General features: G+C 40.5%; 1 protein-coding gene across 1 annotated transcript; it reads left to right on the top strand.

Annotated features, from left to right (window-relative positions):
- The first annotated feature begins 3,540 nt into the window (after nucleotides 1–3,540).
- Nucleotides 3,541–4,626, top strand: POU3F4 (POU class 3 homeobox 4). The gene has a single exon (XM_054566599.1). The coding sequence runs from the start codon at nucleotides 3,541–3,543 to the stop codon at nucleotides 4,624–4,626; it is 1,086 nt and encodes a 361-aa protein (XP_054422574.1).
- The last annotated feature ends 15,687 nt before the right edge of the window (nucleotides 4,627–20,313 follow it).

The raw sequence follows: 20,313 nt of genomic DNA, 5'->3' as shown, positions 1-20,313 counted from the left end.
GCCCAGGAAGGATAGGCAGCTATTCTTATATTTAAACCATCTCTCTGGAGGGGGTGGGGTAAAGCAGACCTGAGAACCCAGCTGTGGACTTCAAGATCAAGGTGAGGAGAATACCCAGCTGTGTCTCTAGCCCAGCTCCGAAACGGAGCAGGTTTACCAGCGGTAACTTTGAGTTTAAGGCGAAATTCAGTCTATGAAAATAAGTTACCAACTATTTGCAACAGTAGCTTCACATGGATTTATTTTTCTCCCATGTCCAGATGGGGTCGTCTATTGAATGAGGCTCTTTTATTTTGCATGGGGCAGGGGATTTGTGACCATGGTCCCCCCTTTTATTCCTCTCTCTATGGAAACCCAGATCATGGGGAGAAATATGCGAAGCTAAATAAAGAGAAGCCACAGAAAGGAGCGCTTGAGAGCGGCATCTGTTACACTTGGGAAGTTAGACTGACAGGAGAGGGCGAAGGAAACCTCTCCAGTAGATTAGTCAGAACAGCAAGGAGATTTGACTATATGCAGATATTTTCCTCAAAAACAAAACACCTTACTTGCGCGAGAAGATTCTCTCACAGCTGCTCCAGAATGTGCTTGCATGTGAATTTAATAAGTGGTATCTATATTCATGGGAAATAATTTTTTAAACAAATAAGAGGGGGGGTGGAGAAATGACAGGGAGGGAAGAAGGGAGGGAAAAACAAAGAAAGGAAAGGAAAGGAAAACAAGCGCTTCGGATTTTGCTCCTGACAGAAGGCATTCTTACAGGAAAAGACTGCACAACGAGGGTGTCAAAAACCTGTCGCTGGGTACAGATGCCTCCTACTCGATCCCCCCCCAAGCCTGGGAACAAATGGTCTGAACCTTTTTTTCGTGTCTGGCGAAACCAGTTGCCCAGAGCAGAGGCCAAGGGCAAGAGGAAGGTTGATTGTAAGAACTCAGGCAAATCAGTCTTGGAAAAAGACCCCCTTCTTCTTCATGCAAAAGCCTTATCAATTGATAATTGCCTTAACCCCCTGAATGGTCAGACTAAGATTAGCAACTCTTTCACCCAAACGCAGCTGCAAGGTGGGGGTGGGGAATCCGCCGCCGCGGCCGCCAACAACAACATGGCAATGATCATGGTTTCTTCGGTGTCCTTCCTTCTGACCTCTAAAGTGACCCACAGACTGGCAAGTGAACCCTCGACCAGGCAGCCTAACAGAGCACCTGAAAACTTTTATTTTTTCTCTTCATTTTAACAAGTTCCTTTTTTTTTCCTCCAGGAAGCAAGAGTTCAGACACAAATGAGGGGCTGCATTCTTGCAAAGGAAGATAGGCACAGTTGGCGGTAAAGAAACGACGTTTCTAAGCAGAAAAAGGAGAGAGAGAGAGAGAGAGAGAGAGAGAGAGAGAGAGAGAGAGAGAGAAGAGAAGAGAAAAGAGAGTAGAGAGTAGAGACAGAGGAGAGAATTCCAGGTTAAAAGCAGATAAACCTTTACAATAGGGCACCGGCAAATGAAACCACAATTTCAGTGAGGGAGGGAGTGGAGACATGGCAAACGATCCTGGCTGCCAATAATTACTAAGTGTTTATCCTTTTTTTTTTTTTTAAGAAAGAGAAAAACAAAGAAATATATCTCAAACAGATGCCAGGTTTTCCTGCCTAATAGACACAATTTACATTACCAACATAAGCTCCTATTGCTCTGTGCTCTCATAAGTAATTACTTATTTCACAGGAAATAGAGGCTCTTTAGCTATATAAAGGAATGGCAGAATCAGCTCACCTTGTTTTTATTTTTCTCATTTTCCTGCATTTTCTTCAGATCTGTCTTCTTAGAGAAACTAATGCCTTAATGACTTTCTGGTAGCTGCAAGCCTTCTTTTATTTCTGCTAAATATATGAAAATGTATGCAAATTTAAATCAAGCTTAACCTAGGAGCTCTTGCAATATATTTAATGGAATTTCAAACCAATAAGAGAACTCTAATGCTGTCTTCTGTAAGTGCAAATATAATTACGCAGCTAGGTTACCTCCAAAATTATGCAATGAAAGGTCATTTTTTAACTTCAGAGATCGCGTTGTGTATCCGGTGTTTCCTGATCCCAGCTAGAGCTGGGATCTTTGTGTTTCATCCCCCTCTGCTTACAGGCAAAACCTTTGCGTGGGGCTCTTCAGCATTCAGATTTATCCCTCCCTAACTCCTAAGAGCTTACTTAGGTGGGGTGCAAGTCTTTCCCCCTTTCCTCTAACCAAATATTAAAACACTCCTGTTCTCTCAGGCTGAAAACTAATTCAAGCTTGGTGGAGATGATGGGGTAGCGGTCCTTAATGCCAAACAGTCCTCTTCTCCCTTCTCTTCTCCCCTCTTCTCTCCTCTCCTCTCCTCTCCTTTCCTCTCTCACACACTAAATGATTCCCATTTACTTCAACTTGTCTGCGATGATGGGGGGGGGATAGATATTTGTTAAAAACACTTTCCCCAAAGGACAGCATTAGGCCCAGAGGCCAGAACGTCGCCCTGCATACCTATTGGGAGTAGGTCGGCCGAGAGTCTGCGGTGTGTGAAGAAGGGCTGCCAGCTGGAGCAAGCGCTGCCTCTCCCAGAAGTTGTGGGACCGCTGATGGGAGCTGACACAGAGCCATAATAAAAACCAAGTCTTCCAATTAACCAACTGTTTGGGGAGGCAAACTTCAAAATAAGTGAATGTTGACAGTATCACATTCGATTTTACTTTCCCACAATCTTCCAGTTCTTCATGACTGAAAGCATTTTTCCCCCCAGAAGAAACTGGGCATGTCTTTCTTAGATGCTTTCTGACCTTGGTATCGAGTTTCTTATAAATGTGAAATGAAATACATAAGTCAAAATAACTCTTATTGGAACCATGGGCTTCAGTGTATGGACTCTGGTTCCTATCGAAGGCATTCCTTTCCACAAAGTTTGTAGCAAGGTTTTTTGCGTTGCATTCCTCTGTACACAACTAACCAGAAAGCCAAATGAATCTGAGAAAACCCCATAGCCACTAAGATATAGATGACATTTAAACTGGTTTTATTGTTTTCTTAATATTTTTTCGTTCTCTCTTTGGGTTAACCTAAATGATCTGAAATAAGTTTAAAGCCATTTTGCCGCCTCAGCCCCATCAGCCTCCAAACACAGACACAAACACACACATCCTTCTCATTCGTCCCTCCCCACCCCCCACTGCCGACACGGGCCAAGTAAATGGTGGTGGTGGTGGTGGTGATGGTATAACCACATAAGCTGCTGCCGCCACTCAGCGCGAAGCAGCCAATGGAGCAGAAACATTTGATTCACTTCCTGCTTGGGTCTCCCTGAAACTCTCAGAGCTTCGCCAGCTTAATTTGGAAAACTGGCCCAGCCTCCCGCACCGCCATTGGCCGAACCCGCGGCAGGCCAGGCTGGGACGCGCTATGATTGGCTGACGTGGTTGCCTGTAACTCGCTCTGGCTGCTCTGGCTCCCCAGCACGATAGATGTCAAAGGCTGAAGCTGCTCCCTTTGCCACATTATAACTAGTAGGGGATCCTCACCGACCATGGCCACAGCTGCGTCGAATCCCTACAGCATTCTCAGTTCCAGCTCTCTGGTCCATGCGGACTCTGCGGGCATGCAGCAGGGAAGTCCTTTTCGAAACCCTCAGAAACTTCTCCAAAGTGATTACTTGCAAGGAGTTCCCAGCAATGGGCATCCCCTCGGGCATCATTGGGTGACCAGTCTGACCGACGGAGGCCCATGGTCCTCTACACTGGCCACCAGCCCCTTGGACCAGCAGGACGTGAAACCCGGGCGCGAAGACCTGCAGCTCGGCGCGATCATCCATCACCGCTCGCCTCACGTCGCCCACCACTCTCCACACACCAACCACCCCAATGCCTGGGGGACGAGCCCGGCTCCGAACCCGTCCATCACGTCGAGCAGCCAACCCCTGAACGTGTACTCGCAGCCAGGCTTCACCGTGAGCGGCATGCTGGAGCACGGGGGGCTCACCCCACCGCCGGCCTCCGCCTCGGCGCAGACCTTACACCCAGTGCTCCGGGAGCCCCCAGACCACAGCGACCTGGCCTCTCACCACTGCCAGGACCACTCGGACGAAGAGACACCAACCTCGGATGAGTTGGAACAGTTCGCTAAACAGTTCAAACAAAGAAGAATCAAGTTGGGTTTCACGCAGGCCGACGTGGGGCTGGCGCTAGGCACACTCTACGGCAACGTGTTTTCGCAGACCACCATCTGCAGGTTCGAGGCCTTGCAACTGAGCTTCAAAAACATGTGCAAGCTGAAGCCGCTGCTGAACAAGTGGCTGGAGGAGGCTGATTCGTCCACAGGGAGTCCGACCAGCATTGACAAGATCGCCGCGCAGGGCCGCAAGCGCAAGAAGCGAACCTCCATCGAGGTGAGTGTCAAGGGTGTACTGGAGACGCATTTCCTCAAGTGTCCCAAGCCTGCCGCGCAGGAGATTTCCTCGCTGGCAGACAGCCTCCAGTTGGAGAAAGAAGTGGTGCGTGTCTGGTTCTGTAATCGAAGACAGAAAGAAAAAAGAATGACTCCGCCAGGGGAACAGCAGCCACATGAGGTTTATTCGCACACCGTGAAAACAGACACGTCCTGCCACGATCTCTGAGCAGGAAGGGAGCAAGCGACCGGCCGCACTGGGAGCAGCGCGGGTCTCTCTTTCTCTCCGATTCCCTTCCTTTCGCTCCAGCTTTATTATTGTTATCTTAGACGTCTCTCTTTCTCTCTCTCTTTCTCTCTCTCTCTCTCTCTCTCTCCCCCCCCCCTTTTAACAGGGGATTCTAACTTATATTAAGAAAGGAAACACACACACACGCATTCAAGGCTTCTTAACACTGATGCACAGTTTCATTAAGCAGTCCTAGCGGGGACCTCACAGCCCCTGCCACCCGGACAACAGTTCCCTCCAACCTTTTCTGCTAATCAATATATATTGTTTACTTTGAGTAAGAATGGTTTGGTTACTCCTCTCTAGGAAGAGCAAGGAGTGGGGTAACTTGGGGGGGGAAGGGAGGGGGGAGGGAGGGGGGAAGACAGATGTGTGCCTCTGAATAACCTTTCAGCGCCTTGGTTATAGCAGCTGTATTTCAGGTGAAATCTGTTTTACAATAGACTAGTTTTGCATTTTTAAAAACTTCTATAGCATTTCTAAATGTCTGCGGTGTTTTACTACAAGCTGTACACAATATTTGTGAGATAATTTGTATCTAATCGACCACTCCACATTATTATTGCTATTATTATTATTCCTTCATTGAGCTGATGGTTTTTTAATTGCTTAGAAAAGGGAGGGAGGCTGGAAGGAGGAGGGTGAGAGATGTGCCTACCATTCACTCACCCCCCCCCCACCATCCCAAATCTGGAAGGAGACGAAAAGATACAATGGAAAGAGTTGGTGATGTATTGATGAGATTGTGTATATATATATAAAAAATTTATATGTATATAATCTCACCAATATATATAATTGCTGTTGTTTTGTTTTGTTTTGTTGTTTTCCCCCGTGAGCGGAGTGCCTAGGATGGGCAGAATAGGCAAGCTGATTGGGTTTGCAAAGTAGTGCGAAGTGGAGAGGCGATTTTGAAAGATTCTGCCCTCCCTGCCGGAATCGCGGAGCCCCCGCGGGGCTCCCGCAGCGCAGATCTGGGTGCCAGAGAAGGATTCCGCGGCCGCGCTCGGGCTCCCGAGGTCCAGACGCTGCACTCGCAGCTCCCCGCGCGCCCGGCGACTCTCCGGGGCCGACCGCCAGCGCTGCCCCACCTCGGCCCTCGTAGGCGAAGGACTTCGCCTTCACACGCTATTGATTTCGCTGGAGAGGACACCCCTGAGACGCTGGCGACAGACTGGGTCAGCGCCTCACAGGTCGGTTCACCTCCAGTTCATCGCCTGCTCCTTGAATGAGAAAACTTCGGGGAGGGGTGGCGAGGGCGCTCCTCTGCTCTGTGCAGAACGACAATGAAATGATTGGCAAAGGTCGCAGGGATTTCGGTCTGGCCTCCTACCGCATCCTTTCCCGTGTACATACCGCTGTCGCTGAGTCGGCTCGCACGGGGAGCCATCTCCACGCCTCGGAAAAGCACAGCTGGCGGAAAGTCCACGGCGACGATTGAGCTAGTTAGTGAGCGCCCGGGCGGCTGGATTTCTGTTTATTAGCTCTTTTGTGTTCTGTGTGTGTGCGCGCGCGCGCGCGTGTGTGTGTGTGTGTGTGTGTGTGCTGACGTGTGCGTGTGTGTGTGTGAGTAGATAGTTGTGCGTATCGTATCGCTATTTACAAAAAACAAAAACTACAAAAAAATCGCGCTAGGCTATGTAGAGATTCAAAAAACATGCAGTTGCTGTGGCTTTACTACTAGCTCTCAAGTCCACATGCCACGTCCAGAGAGGCAGCTCGTTCCCAAGGAGCGTGCATGTGCCGGCTGGCCAAGCACCCGACACCCAGCAGCTACCCGCCAGACCTGCCTGGCTCAGCTGTGGTAGATAAAGCTTCAAACTACCTACCTAAGGACCAGGTAGCCTAGGGCCCCTTGTTGAGGATGCACTAGTAAGGGCTGCCAGGACTCTGGTCCACCACACTGTCCAAGAGCATGAGTTAATTCAAATCCCGGGCCCCTTTTTTTTTTTTGCCTCTTGGTCAACTCTTTGAATTCTGTTGGTAGTTGGGTTTTAGTTCTGGGATGTTTTCTCCACATTGACTTCCTGTGTTAAAACTGTTAGGCTTGTTTTTGTTTGTTTGTTTCGCTATTTTTCTTTGCAGTTAAGCGCTATGGTTCAAACCTGAGTTAACCCAAATATTTCTGCCGACTTTATAATTGTACAGTTTTGTATATTAAACGTTTTTGAAGTTATTAATTTAAAGAAAGATCATTTAGTTTATTCATTCAGTAACTGATGTATAATAAACGCTATTTTCATTAAGAGTTGCTTTTTCAACTATTTTATTCAAATTGCCTATTGCAGTTGCCAGCAATTATTTATTTTCAATAAATTCTGCATTGTGTTAAAAAAGGAGACTCTTTCAAAGATGAGTTGGGTGTCAAAAAGAAAACAATTCGCTGTAATGTTTGATGTGAACAGTTTTAGTCAAGGGGTTTATATTGACACGATATTTTATTGTTGTAAAAGATTAAAAACGTTTAAATAAAACATTTTTCAAAAAACAAATTTTTTTCCCTCTCCTGGCTGTATTGTGTGGTAGTGTGTGAAATGAGGCATTGAAACAGACAGACTCCCGTTGAACAGTGCATCTGCTTTGCTTCAGGTTAGAAATCATTAGTCATTGTTTTGATTCTTGATTCTTTCCCCCTGACTTTTGGCCTTTCATACAGTTGCATGCATAGCAGGGCCCGCTATCATGGCCAAACCCAGGGCCCTACTCAGGCAAAACACACCCAAAGTGTTGGGAAACACAGCAGCTTAGAGAAGGCTGACAGGGCAGGATGTTCATTTCAGGACGTGCTATCTTTTTAAGTTCTTGGAAAGGATGTATCTCACTCTCGAGTCCACAAGATAGACCCTTCTCTGAGACTGTGCCTCCTGAAATTGGACCCATACCTTCTCTGCGTCATTCACCTCACAGAGTTGCAACCACCTCTCCTTTTTCTTTCCCATTCCTGCTGGGTGCCCTTTGGGTGAGCTCCTGTTCTCCTAAAGGTGACTATATGTAGCAAGTGCTGTCCTTCTCCTTGGGTCCAGAAACTGGGGTAAATTGTCCACTTTGTATTGCCCCCTAAGGCTGAATTCTGTTCATTCCTATATGAATTTCGGGGGGGGGGGAAGATTACACAGAGACATTAGGAGGAAAAGTTTGTTTTATTACTCTTCATCCCATTTTTACATGCCATTTCACCTCTGTTATTTTATCACAAGAGCCTCCATAAAATAAGGGAGAATTACCTGTAGTGATGGCTGAGGAGTAATTTACTAAATCAGAAGCAATTATGTTTTAAGGCTTTGTATGTACAAGCATGCCTTATCCAACTTTTTGTTGTAGATGCATATCAAGCAATAGACAAGACATTTAACTATAATTTTCCACAATAAAATCCTCCTCGATTCATACTCTGAAGTGTTTTTTTTTGGTTATACAAAGCAAAATTATTTAATCATTTAATAGGTAATGATTATCACATGCAATGTCTTGCATTTTGCAGATTGCCTAATCATTTACAGCTGCACAGTGTACAGACACATGTGAGCGTTGTATAGAAAATATGCTACATGTTGTATGTATGCTCATGGGCATATTTCTCTTTATAAATAATACTGATTGTGTAGAGATGTGTTTACAAACACAAAATCTCTAGTCTTAAATCTGTTGGTTCATACCAACTATCCTCTTTCTTTTTCAATATCGTATAAATTTCAAAACATGTTTTTCAATTACAGTTTACATTCAGTATTATTTTGTATGAGTTTCAGGTCTCGAGCATAGCAGTTGGGCAATCATATACTTTACAAATTGTACCCCCTGTTATTGCCAGTACCCAACTGCCACCATACACAGTTATTACAATATTATTGACTATATTTCTTATGGTGTACTTAACATCCCCATGACTATTTTGTAACTGCCAATCTGTAATTCTCACTCCCTTCAGATTTTTCACCCAGTCCCCCAGCCTCCCTTCTGACAACTATCAGTTTGCTCTCTGTATCTATAGTTCTGTCTTGAAAGGATTTAAAAAGTTATACTTGTCTTACGAAAGTACACAGAAACCAACCAACAGTGTATTCTGAACTCTTTCATGGAGCCACAGGCAGATATGTTAGGAGATGCTTACATAAACAGAAACAGACATTTCTCACTCTCAGTATTTTTTACTATTCATTACTGACACATATATTTGAGACATATTTGTGAGACTTGTTTCCTTTCTTGTCTCTTTTTTTTCTCTTAAAATATAACCAGAGCCTAGTTGGCTTTTATGATGACCTCCTTACCAACCTCATTATATCATTAACATTGCATTTTCATTAAAATTCAGGGGAGGTTGTGCCTTTGCCTGGGGTTTTCTTTGTATTGAGGTTGCCACCACCCCATTCCCAATGAAGGCCTTTGTAGGACAAGCAGCTTTGGCCTCAGTTTCTCTCTGGCCTGTGCAGCAGTGGTTCTTTCACACATAATAATTTGTGGGTTAAAAACAACAATAATGCTTTGCCTTATTGAATGGCATAAAAGCAAAAAACACTTCATCCTCATTCTCATCAGAGCAATAGAAAATTAAGATATTGGAGGGGTGGGGCGGGGCGGGGTAGAGTGTGAAAAGAGTAAGCATTAAGGTGCTACAGATAGGTAAATGAAGTCACATGTGTGAATCACATATACAATTGTGTGTAGACAGACATAGGTCGATTGTCTATATGGCAGCGGCTTTCTGAATACACAACAAAACGGAAATGGATTATTAAACTCTAGCATGTATCTTGCCATCAAGAAAAGAAAAGAAATGTTACACCTGGGAGTCAGTTTCTTATCTTTAAAAAGAAAAGAGTAGGGAAACCATTGCCTAAATTAGTACATGAACTGTGCTTGTCTTTAATAAAATTAAATACTGTTCCCTTGGAAGTATTTAGGATTTACATATTCCCCTTGCTCCCAAGTCAGGATGCTGTTGCTGCTTTAATTGCCCGTAGGCTACAAGTAGTCTTACCATAAATATCTATTTTTATTTAAATTAAATTTTTACTAAGAAGGGAAGAGACGAAGGGATAGAATGGATATGTAGAAAGTGACTAGAGTTTAAGACAGAATTTTCCAAAGAAAATGTATTTTTCCACCTGTTGAATCTTTAAAAACACATGTGGAACCTCAGAATTGAGAAAGTACAGCTATGCTTTGATATTTAAAAATCCAAACATATGACCCTTTCAAAAAAATCTCGAAGAGAAAGTAACAATGAAAAACAATACCATGTGACTTGATATAATTCACACTTACTCATTCTCTAAAATAAAAAGATAGAGCATTTTTTATACTTGCTCCAGAGAGTAGTTTTAAAAATAGCAAACTTCCAACCTCCTCATTTACATATGCTAATTTTAAAGCATTAAGAAAAGTGAATATGAAGTATATTTGAAATCAATTAAGGTGTTTTTCTTTTTTATAAGATAAAATAAACATATCTTTTCTTAAGACCACTGCTGATAGAACATTTTCAAAATTAAAGAATTTTTTAAGAGAATGCCATCTCAAAAACAAATTCCAGTTAACTTTTGTGACATCTAAAAAGGTTAGGGTTAGGGTAACACGTACTATTGTTTCTGTAAACAGTATTTACAGAATTAAATTCTTGTGCCTTCCAGTGGAAAAAAAATACATTAGATCTCTGTGCTTTCTTTCACAAACATGAGTATAGAACTTACACCTAATCACTCATGATCTAACTCACTAGCTAAAAAACTAGGTTCTCTTTACAACACTATTTGTTTTCAAGGAGGATTTAATATAAGATGGGTTCATCTTGGATGGCTCCTAAGGGGCTTGATTTTTTTCTTTTTTATTGAATTTGTTGGGATGACATTGGTTAATAAATAATATAGGTTTCAGGTGTACAATTCTATAGTATATCACATGTACATTGTATTGTGTTCAGCACCCCACGTCAAGTCTCCTTCCATCACCATTTATCCCCCCATACCCTCTTCTACTTCCCTCCATCCAAAGGGAGATTGTTTACTCAACTATCAAAGGGGCCTTGTGTAGGGTGGCTTCGCTCTCTGAGGCAGGAAATCATGGGATAGTTTGCTTTGGGGTGAAACTCTACAGTATTTCATACATATGTGTAGACAAATGCCCACAACTGTAAACGTGCTCTCTCTTCCCTCTCCCTCCCTTTATTCCTGCACTTGCACACAGACAGGGTGATTTACCAGAAAGCAGACTGTCCTCAAAGACAGAGGATAAATCATCTCATTGACCAATTCATTAGGTATGTTTTTTCATCTCTCCAGCTACTTACACTGTGTCCACAATATCCTGGCTCAGCCAATTGAAAGGAGAAAAAAAATCAGTCTATCAAATTCTTGTTTTATCTATATAATGTCAAAAAACCTGGTTTGAGTTATCCTCCCCCGCACTCTGACACACACCGGCACACACACTGAATTGATTGCTTGCATTGTCATGTATCAGCATCGATTCTTCAGGAGGGGTCATATAAATGTTTTTAATACTGATTTTTTCTTGTCTTTCCAGTTATTTTTTCACATACTGGAGAATCTCATTATAATATGGCTGATTATCTCCCAGGTATGACCAGACCAGAGGCCAGCCTTTGCTCTGCCCCCTCCCTTTCACGGACATGGAAAAGTCTGCTATAAAAGTGAGCATGTAAATTGGGTTTTATATCTGCCCACCAGACCAATATTAAAGAGTTTTCTTCCACAGAATTTATATCTGGTAAAAGATTTTCCTTTACCTAATGCTTGCTTTCCTTTACCTAATCTGAGAGCAGAAAACCACACACATAGACATACCACCTACTAAGATTACTGCTTGACGTCATATTTTTAAAAGACCAAAACTACAGGGCTATGGAGGACGGCAGCCGTTTACTGGGCTTCAGATGGCACATAATTTCAAACTGCAGAAACAAAGCTACCTGGGTGAACTTAACGCACAGGGACATATTAGTTTTTTTAATGTTAGACTATTCACAGTCTACCTGTGGAGGTGTTGGTGGCATCGATGTTTAAATCACATCAGTTTCTTAATTGCCACAGGAGCATATGTACACACATGTAGAAAAGGTCAGAATCAAAGAAAGTGGCCTGTCTTAAACCCATGGCTGCCTAGGGAAAAAAAAATCAGAAAATCAGATTTGTGAGCTCTGTTGGCATAACCGAGGATTGTGTTTGTCCAGAGCACTGTTACAATTACAATGGCCACTGTTAAGGGATAAGGGTTGACTTGCTCAACAATAAAGAACAATTTTCTGCAAATGAATCCCTTTCATCACAGGAAGACGAGCTACATGTGTTAAACCTAAAATTCTGAATTTTGAGCCATTTGGGTGATAGTAGTTGGAATTATAAACATATTTTCCATAATCACTTTAATTTTCATGTTGTATCCTGAGAGAGAAAACCCGAACTTCTCCAGATTTTACATTAAAAGTGAAACCACTTTTAATTAATTTTTAATTAAAAATGGGACTGCCTTATGACCCAGCAATTGCACTTCTGGAAATATATTGAAGAATCCCAAAACGCTAATTCAAAAGAATACATGCACCCCCACGTTCATTGTAGCATTACATACAATAGCCTAGCTATGGAAACAATGCATGTGCCCATCAGTAGCTGAGTAGATAAAAAAGCTGTGGTACATTTACACAATGGAATACTACTTGGCTGTAAAAAGAAAAAAGGAAATCGTACCCTTTGTGACAGCATGAATGTACCTGGAGAGCATTAGGCCAAGTGGAAATGAGTAGCCAGAGAAAGACAAGTACCGTACGATTTCACTCTTACGTGGAATCGAATGAATAAAATGAACTACCAAGCAAAGTAGAGACAGACTCATAGACAGCAGGCTGGCAGCTGCTGAGGCGTAGGGTTGGCAGGCTGGGCGGAGGAGGTGGAGAGATTGAGGAAAAAATGTAAAAATGAGAAAAAACTCATGGATACAGACAACAGTGAGGTGACTGCTTGGAAGAGGTGGGGTGAGGGGAGGTGGAGGAGGGTCTGGCGGGGATAAATGGTGATGGAGGAAGACTTGACTTGGGTGGCGAACACACTATACAGTGTATGGATGATGTGTTGTAACATTGCGCACCTGAAGCCTGTGTAATTTTGCTAACCAATGTCACCCCAATACATTCAATACAAAGGGAAGTTGAAACTAGAATATTATTTCAAAGTAGCTCTTTCATCCACCTTGAGTTCTCCCTCCATCCCTGTCCATCATGAAGTAGACAGTGCTAGCACCACAGGCGCTCCCCACTGGCCTTCTTAGGGCAGGTCTGAGAAAGTTGGGATGGAAGGGGTTGCAGGACAAAGGGCCTCTGCAATGGAAGTTCATGACAACAGCTCAGTGCTCTGATTCCACACGTCCTGATGTAGTATCTTCTGTAGAATGAGAAAGCTGACGAGCTTTGCTGTCAGTGGATTGAAAATGTGGCTACAAGTGGAAATTTCAAAATTGCTGATCAGAAATAATTTTATTTCCTGGCGCTTTCTCTTGCACGGCATTTGCACTTTGTCCTGTGTTTCTGCATGCTTTTGAGAATGCACAAGTAAAAGAATCTAAAGTAAAGACAATAATAATCTTCTCAACTTCTGCACCTACCTTTCCTCTGCAGAAATCTTTAGGCATTTTAGAAATGATGTATGCCCTACACTCTGCAACAACCGATATGCAAATCTCAACAAAATGACCACTTCAGGTCACATAAAATGACCACGCTCAGTCCAGGCAAAAACTCATTAATATCAATAGGCGTTCTGTGCACAATTGAAGGGCAGTATATGCAAAGGGTCGCATTCATTGCTGCGTGAGAGTAGAAAAGTACAAGGGCTCACATTGCAAGGAAATGAAGTCTTACAGTTTAAACTCATGTCATATAGGAGGGATAAAGACAAATAGAACTCACACACATTCCTTAATTGTTGGTTAAATTCATTTGTGAGCCTTTGGGAGAAAAACAAATTATTTGGTAAATGAAAAACCAGTGATACTCAAAAGTAATTGTGTACTTAAGATGTGTGATATTTTAAATTAAAATCATTACAGACATCATAGAAAAAGCTTAAAAGGATAAGTAGTCAATTTTAAAATCACGGTCTCTCAGCTACTTCTAATTATACACAGACAAATTTAGAACACACACTCTGGACTAATTGTTTTCAAAGTAATCATTGAAACATTTCTTAAGCTAATAATCACCATGTGAGTAACTCCCCCCGCTCCACGAACACACCCACATTTCGGTCTGTATTTTGTGAAAATGACCAAGCTGTTCAGATGAAGGGGGTGGATTTGGTATCCTTCAAATGTACTAAGGTGAAGGGGACTTTCAGGGCAAAGACCCCTAATACTTTAATAGAGTGTGATTTATTTTCTGACTCACGTTTAACCCTTTTGACAGTGAGATATGTGATACAAAGGGCAACGCCTCTTTAGCGAAAGCAACGCAAACTATACTATCATTACCTTCTGTTAGTATGCAAACATTTTTAAAATTTTTCTGAAAAATACATGAAATAGCATCCTACTTGCCACAGAGCAGAGTATTTACTGGAAGCTATTTGTTGTTCTAAACTCTTTGTGCCCCGACCCTACTGCGTGCCTCTGGCTGGCAGAACTGTGCAGCGCCTGCTCAAAGCTCAATGTCAAATTAAAAAGTGACAAGAATGGAGAGACATAATAATAGCTTAAAGCTATTCTCCACCTTTCCACATATACACATATGAATTTCAAAACCAAGTAATTTTTAGCTGAAAAAATATGTCCAGATTATATAAATTGGTAGAATAAAAATAGCAACAACATTCAATTGAACAAACATTTATTGAGTGCATACTATTTGGAAGACATTGTTGGAGTGGGGTGTGAAGAATGTGGAGTGAGCTATGAACTTTGCTTTTAGGAGCTAACAATCCCTAGTGAAAATACAAATAAGAGAAATGTAAACACCTAACTGGTAATTAAATGAGAGCTAGAGAGTGCTAGAGAAATGCACTGTTGCCAATTTGAGTGCCACTACTCTATATTTTTATAACACACACACTTTCATACTAAAAACAGCATTTATTTCTGCTAAGTTCATAACATTGTGCATCTTTTGTTGATCTCCACGTATAAGCAATTGTTAGTTAACTTAGAGTACACACTAAAATCATATATAGCATGATATATGAATTTCTTAAATTGAATTTAGCCCTGATGAAGTTGACTTATTTTTGTAGGGAAATTTCTACAAAACAACAAAGTGTGGAAGGATAAACACATTGCAAGCTTCTCAAACTTGCTTCCTGTCTACTTTTTCCACAATTTGAAAACTTGGGATAAGGATGAGCAATGGAAAATATTTTCCTCCCCTATATTTTCATCCCCTATATTTTCATCTCTTTCCCCATTAGAGAATTAGTCCATTCCACAGTTCTGCACCTACTAAGTTGTGTTTGAGTTTACAGGGAGTGAAAGTCTCACTGTCCAATGTTGGGAATCATACTCCAAAGCAACTAGATTCTGTTCAAACATTCCGCTCTCACTATACATTTCATTGTATGACATTTATGACATGGTGAAAACAGTAGGCAAAAATTCCTGTTGGAAAATTTAAGGGGATTGTGATTTTTTAAAAAAAGGAAAGATAGAAAACCCAAGTCTGGCAAGCACTTTTTACAATCAAATTGCTCCCAGATCAAAGGCAGCCTCACTGAGATTTTTTGGTGCCTTTCTGTTGACTAGCAATGAACGAAATCTTATCTATGAATTCAGAAACCTGTGAGGAAATGATACTGATGTTTAAAGTGTCACTGTTTAGTTTACCTGTTGGAATGACTTTTACGTATAGAAGGCAATGAAACCTCTAACAAAAAGTCATAAAGTGTGCCATGCATTCTGTCATTTTTATCTTTTCTTTATGCATTTTTCCCTTTTCCAAATGCATTCAACAAAGTGAGCCTTGTAGCACTATTTCAAAATTCCAATTATTTGAGGGGAAATATAGTCCCTAACACTGGTAAAAGAAATAATCAGACGAATAAGAAAATCATTCTAAATGGGCCTGTATTTGCACTCTTAAATAAGCGTAAGTAATAGGACTCAGGGGCATGCTTATCTTACAGGAGCGGGCTACAAACACAGTGGACAATTCATGAGTGTGCTGTCTTCTCAGCTAAGCCTTCTAAGACAGACTGTCACTGCTGCTAGCCATACTCTTCAGGGAACAGAGATAAACTTTGAGTAGAGTCACATAAGTGTAATAACAAGCAGTGGGCCAATGGGACCCTAACTGACTGAGCAAATGCTGTTGAGTTTGTCAAAAGCCAATCCAGATGTATCTATCAGTATCTCGGTTGTGATATTAGATTATAGTTTTCCAAGACATTGCCATTGGGCAAAACCTGGTAAAGGGTACACAGGCCTTTCTTTGTTATCCCCTATAACTTCATGGACATCTTCAATTATCTCCATAAAAAATGTTGTTTAAAAAGCCATGGCACAAACTTACCAATTAAAAAAAGAGCTGGTACAAATTCTTTTCTGGTCATCCATCAGCCAGTAATTTTCAAGACTGTAAACACTGACTGTTCATTTTTCTGAGTTTTTCTTTTTGCAGGGGAGGGAGATGGTATTGGGGAGCAGTGTCTGGATAAAACCAGTCTAGCTCTGAGTTTTCCTGACCTAGAAATAAGCTCTTGTCAACTGGTGCTTACAGAGCCCCCAAACATGCTCTGACTCTGGAAACCCCGGTGATTTATCTGAAATGCTTTCCGGTTGGTTTTTACCTTGTTCTCAACTGAGTTGACTGTTTACAAAACTGGGCTTAGCTCCAACTCAGGGAAAGGCAGCACAGTTATCCGGGCTCTCAAGTAATAACCCCTCCAAAACTAAGTATGGGCTTTGACTGAAGAGTCACTAATTTGACAAACATTATTGAGCACCCGTCACATCCTAGAATTTTATAATCACTACAGCTTTGGGGTATATATTTTTCTACTCTGAATTTTGACTTGTTTTTTTACATTATTTTTTTATTGTAGTCTTTCCATCAGCACTCATCTCTTCTTATGCCCTCTTTCATCTCTACCCACCCCCTCCCCGGCAGCAATCACCACACTGTTGTCCATGTCTATGAGTTATTTATTTATTTATTTTGCTCAATCCCTCTTGAATTCCAGGTCTGCAGCATAACTACCTGTGAGACATTGAGCAAATCCTTTAAATTCTGGATTTAATTTTCTCACCTATAAAACTGGAATAATAATAATTGTATCTAACTGCTAAGGTTGTTGTAAAAGTTAAGAATATAATCCACGCCAAATGTTTAACTTAGTGTCTGACACATAGTAGGTAAGTACTCATTTGATATTGGCTCTTATTGCTCTGCTCATTTCTCCTCTTTATCTATGTTCTATAATTATAAGGAACATTGAAATATAGTCAAAATTTATCTAAATGGAATGGAAAAGAAATACCTTCTCAGAATTTACTATGGTAGGACCTCACAGCATCCCCTCCCACCCACTGCAATACACATGAGAGCTGACATTTATACCAGCAACACACTCGATGACTTTTCCCAAGGTTACATGGAATTCCCTGGACGTGATTTGTAATGCAGAAGCTTGAGAGTTATATCATGAACACATCCTGGAAAATCTGTTCTTGTTTAATTTTTTAAAAGACAAATAATTCACATACTTCACTTTTATAGCTATCTTTAGTAACACATCCTTTGTGACACCTCACAACACATTAAGCACAGTCGTGTATTGTCACACCAGCGTTCAAAATTGCCTGCACACAGGGATGCCTGTGGATTCCCTAACCTAAAGCATAGGCCCCTAATACTTGTATTCTCTGGGTTTAAGTATTTTAATGACTAATATATTATATTCCATTTAAGAAAGAGAATTCAAAAGTAACTCCACTATAATCATGTAGGAATTCCTAGAAAAGAGGGTTAAATATCACTTTTGTGTTCACCATCACTTAAAAAATTTGCGTTATCCTATTTATATACACATTTATAATTTAAATCCAAGAAAGTTTCCCTGAGATTGTGAAACCTTATATATTCCAGGTCAGCGATTTTCAACCAGTGTGCTACGAATGTTTAAAACATGCAATACCTGGCTATTTAGTCAGGAGCACTGACCTCTTTTCCCTTAGATGGTCAAATGAAAAAATGACAACTGTCAACACAGCAATGGCCATCAGGTGTGACTGCCCTGTCTTGAACCATAAATATATAGGTCATATAAGAGAGCTGTATCTTACCGGTCACATCAAATAATAAGTTTTCATCTGAATGGTTAATTTTTAGTGCCAGAAATCCTTATTATATTATACAAGTATAGGTACCTGATTCGTTAAAAAGTCACTTTGGATAAGAAGGGCAGGGAATTACTGCTACTATTTTTTGTAAATCAATCAAAATTATACCTATGTTATTGTCAGAGCAGCAAAAAATATATATCCTTTGTGTGTCACAGGATTTTAGTAATTAAGTTTATGTGTGCCATGAAATGAAAAAGGTTGAAAATCACTGCTCTAGGTGAAGGAATAATTTTGACCTTTACAGGATTTCTGCAGTTTGATTCACTATCCATTCCTATTCTTTCTGTTTACAGTCTGGGTAAACTGTAGGAATAAATCATTATGGGCAGCCTATCAAAATGCAGAATATTGAAAAGGTTAAAGTCTGTGTTTATGAGTCTATTAAATCTTTATAGTCTTTCACAGACTGCACTGGGCATTAAAACCATTGTATCTCCTTCTGGTAATAAACATTGCAACAAGAAAGAAGTGGGCAAAACCATTCCATTCTTAAGGAAAAAATTGTAATGACACTACAAAACGACATAATACATATTAATTTGCTCCCATGACAATAAGTGCAAGAAAAATGGGAGATAATGCAAACTTAAGCAATGATCATGACAGAGACAGGAATCTTTAAGAAAGTATAAGAAACACAAAGAATATAGTCCTTAGAGTAACAACTTATATTTGATGCTTTGGAGAAAAGTAAGGAACTTGGGAACTCCCATAAATGCATAACCATGCACCAAGGCTTCTTTCTAGTCTTTCTCAAAGACTAGTCACTAATGTGATTTTCATTTGTCAGGTAACCAATATAGTTTCATCTGTTATTATTTACTTGTCTGTTTTATATTTGAAGCTTATTGTTATTTGCCTGCATAATATCTTGAAGCATCTAAAGCTTCATAGGAGAATTATGTTATATAAAAATGTTTTTTAATCTGATCGTTAGGTCAGATATTAGTACTTATTACTAGTCAAGAAAAATCTTCTTCTATATATTATCATCACTCAAAATAATTGTATTTAGAATTTCTCCTTTAAAGAAAGCTAAAATATCTTGGTGTAAATCAAACAGATTGCTAGATGTCAACTGCAGTTATACTTACCTTGCTTAAAATACATGAATTCATCTGTTTTGTTTTGAAAGTGCATTCAGTCAAATTTCTCAATTGTACTGCAAATCCTTGCAAATGGAGCAATAGAACACTCCTCTTATATGTAAGTTTTCTTGTACCAGAGACAAATGAAGGGATATTTTAGGTTCTCTGAAACTGTGACTTGTATTATACAGAGCAAAGGAAAATATCAGTTAGCAGTTTGACAATACCCACATTTAAAAATATATTACTTTGAGAATATTAGTGGAAAATGAATTACTGAAGAACTAACACAGTAACATCAAGTGACTAATACATAATTTAATTTGAAAGATAGAATTCTAAGCTGCCTTTACATTATATGTAAATAATCTTTTTCCATTTCCAGCATTTTTGGAGAAAGTTGCCACTCAAATAAATAGAAATTGGAAAGAAAATAAAAATGAATCTAGAACTATCATAATGACTTAATTTTAACACACAGTGGTTTTCTAGAGTCCCTGTGAGTCTAGATGCTTCATGCTAATGGAGTAACATTCAGTATGTTGAATGAGTGAATAACAAAATGTTTATAAAGGCCTCTAGGTTCCCCTGAAAAAAAAAACATTTTGAAGAGGATAAAATTTATCTTAGGCACTTATCTCTGGGCTTGTTGTGCAGCTACTCTTGGCTACCCAAGCCATGTATCCCCCTACCAAAGCCTACCTACATTTAAGTAGGCTTTGTTTCTTGTTTCTTGTTTTCTCCTCACCACTCCATTGGAAGACTATTCCCTCATTGAATGTACTCAGCACCTTTGGACTACATAGCTTCTTAGTATTTTCCCCATTTTAAAAGATTACCTATATCTTTCTGTCCCTGCCCCAGAAGCAGTCTGCCCTTCAATTAAGAATATTCACAGAAAAGATTCTTATTTTCCCTATTTTAATATCAGATGTTTATCAGAGAGTCATGGCTTTATATAAACAACAATAACAGCTATTACTTATGTAGCACTTACTATGCACTATTATTCTAAGTACTTTACATATATTAAGTCGCTTCATTCTCATAATCATCCTAAAATGTAGGTATTATTTTTTTCATCTGCATTTTACAGGAGAGGTCAGAGACTATGGAAATTGCCTAAGGTCATGCAGCTAATGTTAGCGACTGTTAAACTTGGACATCAAGCTCTAGAGTCTGAGCTCTTAAGCCCTCT

The sequence above is a fragment of the Pteronotus mesoamericanus genome, unplaced genomic scaffold, assembly GCF_021234165.1.
Source record: "Pteronotus mesoamericanus isolate MK-2021 breed Mesoamerican mustached bat unplaced genomic scaffold, CSHL_Meso_final contig_177, whole genome shotgun sequence".
NCBI lineage: Eukaryota > Metazoa > Chordata > Mammalia > Chiroptera > Mormoopidae > Pteronotus > Pteronotus mesoamericanus.
Note: the sequence above shows the minus strand (reverse complement) of the source record. Positions and strands in the feature narration are given on the sequence as shown.

What these genes read in the sequence shown, in the direction of transcription:
- POU3F4 (XM_054566599.1), top strand. Translation starts at nt 3,541, where the DNA reads ATGGCCACAGCTGCGTCGAATCCCTACAGCATTCTCAGTTCCAGCTCT.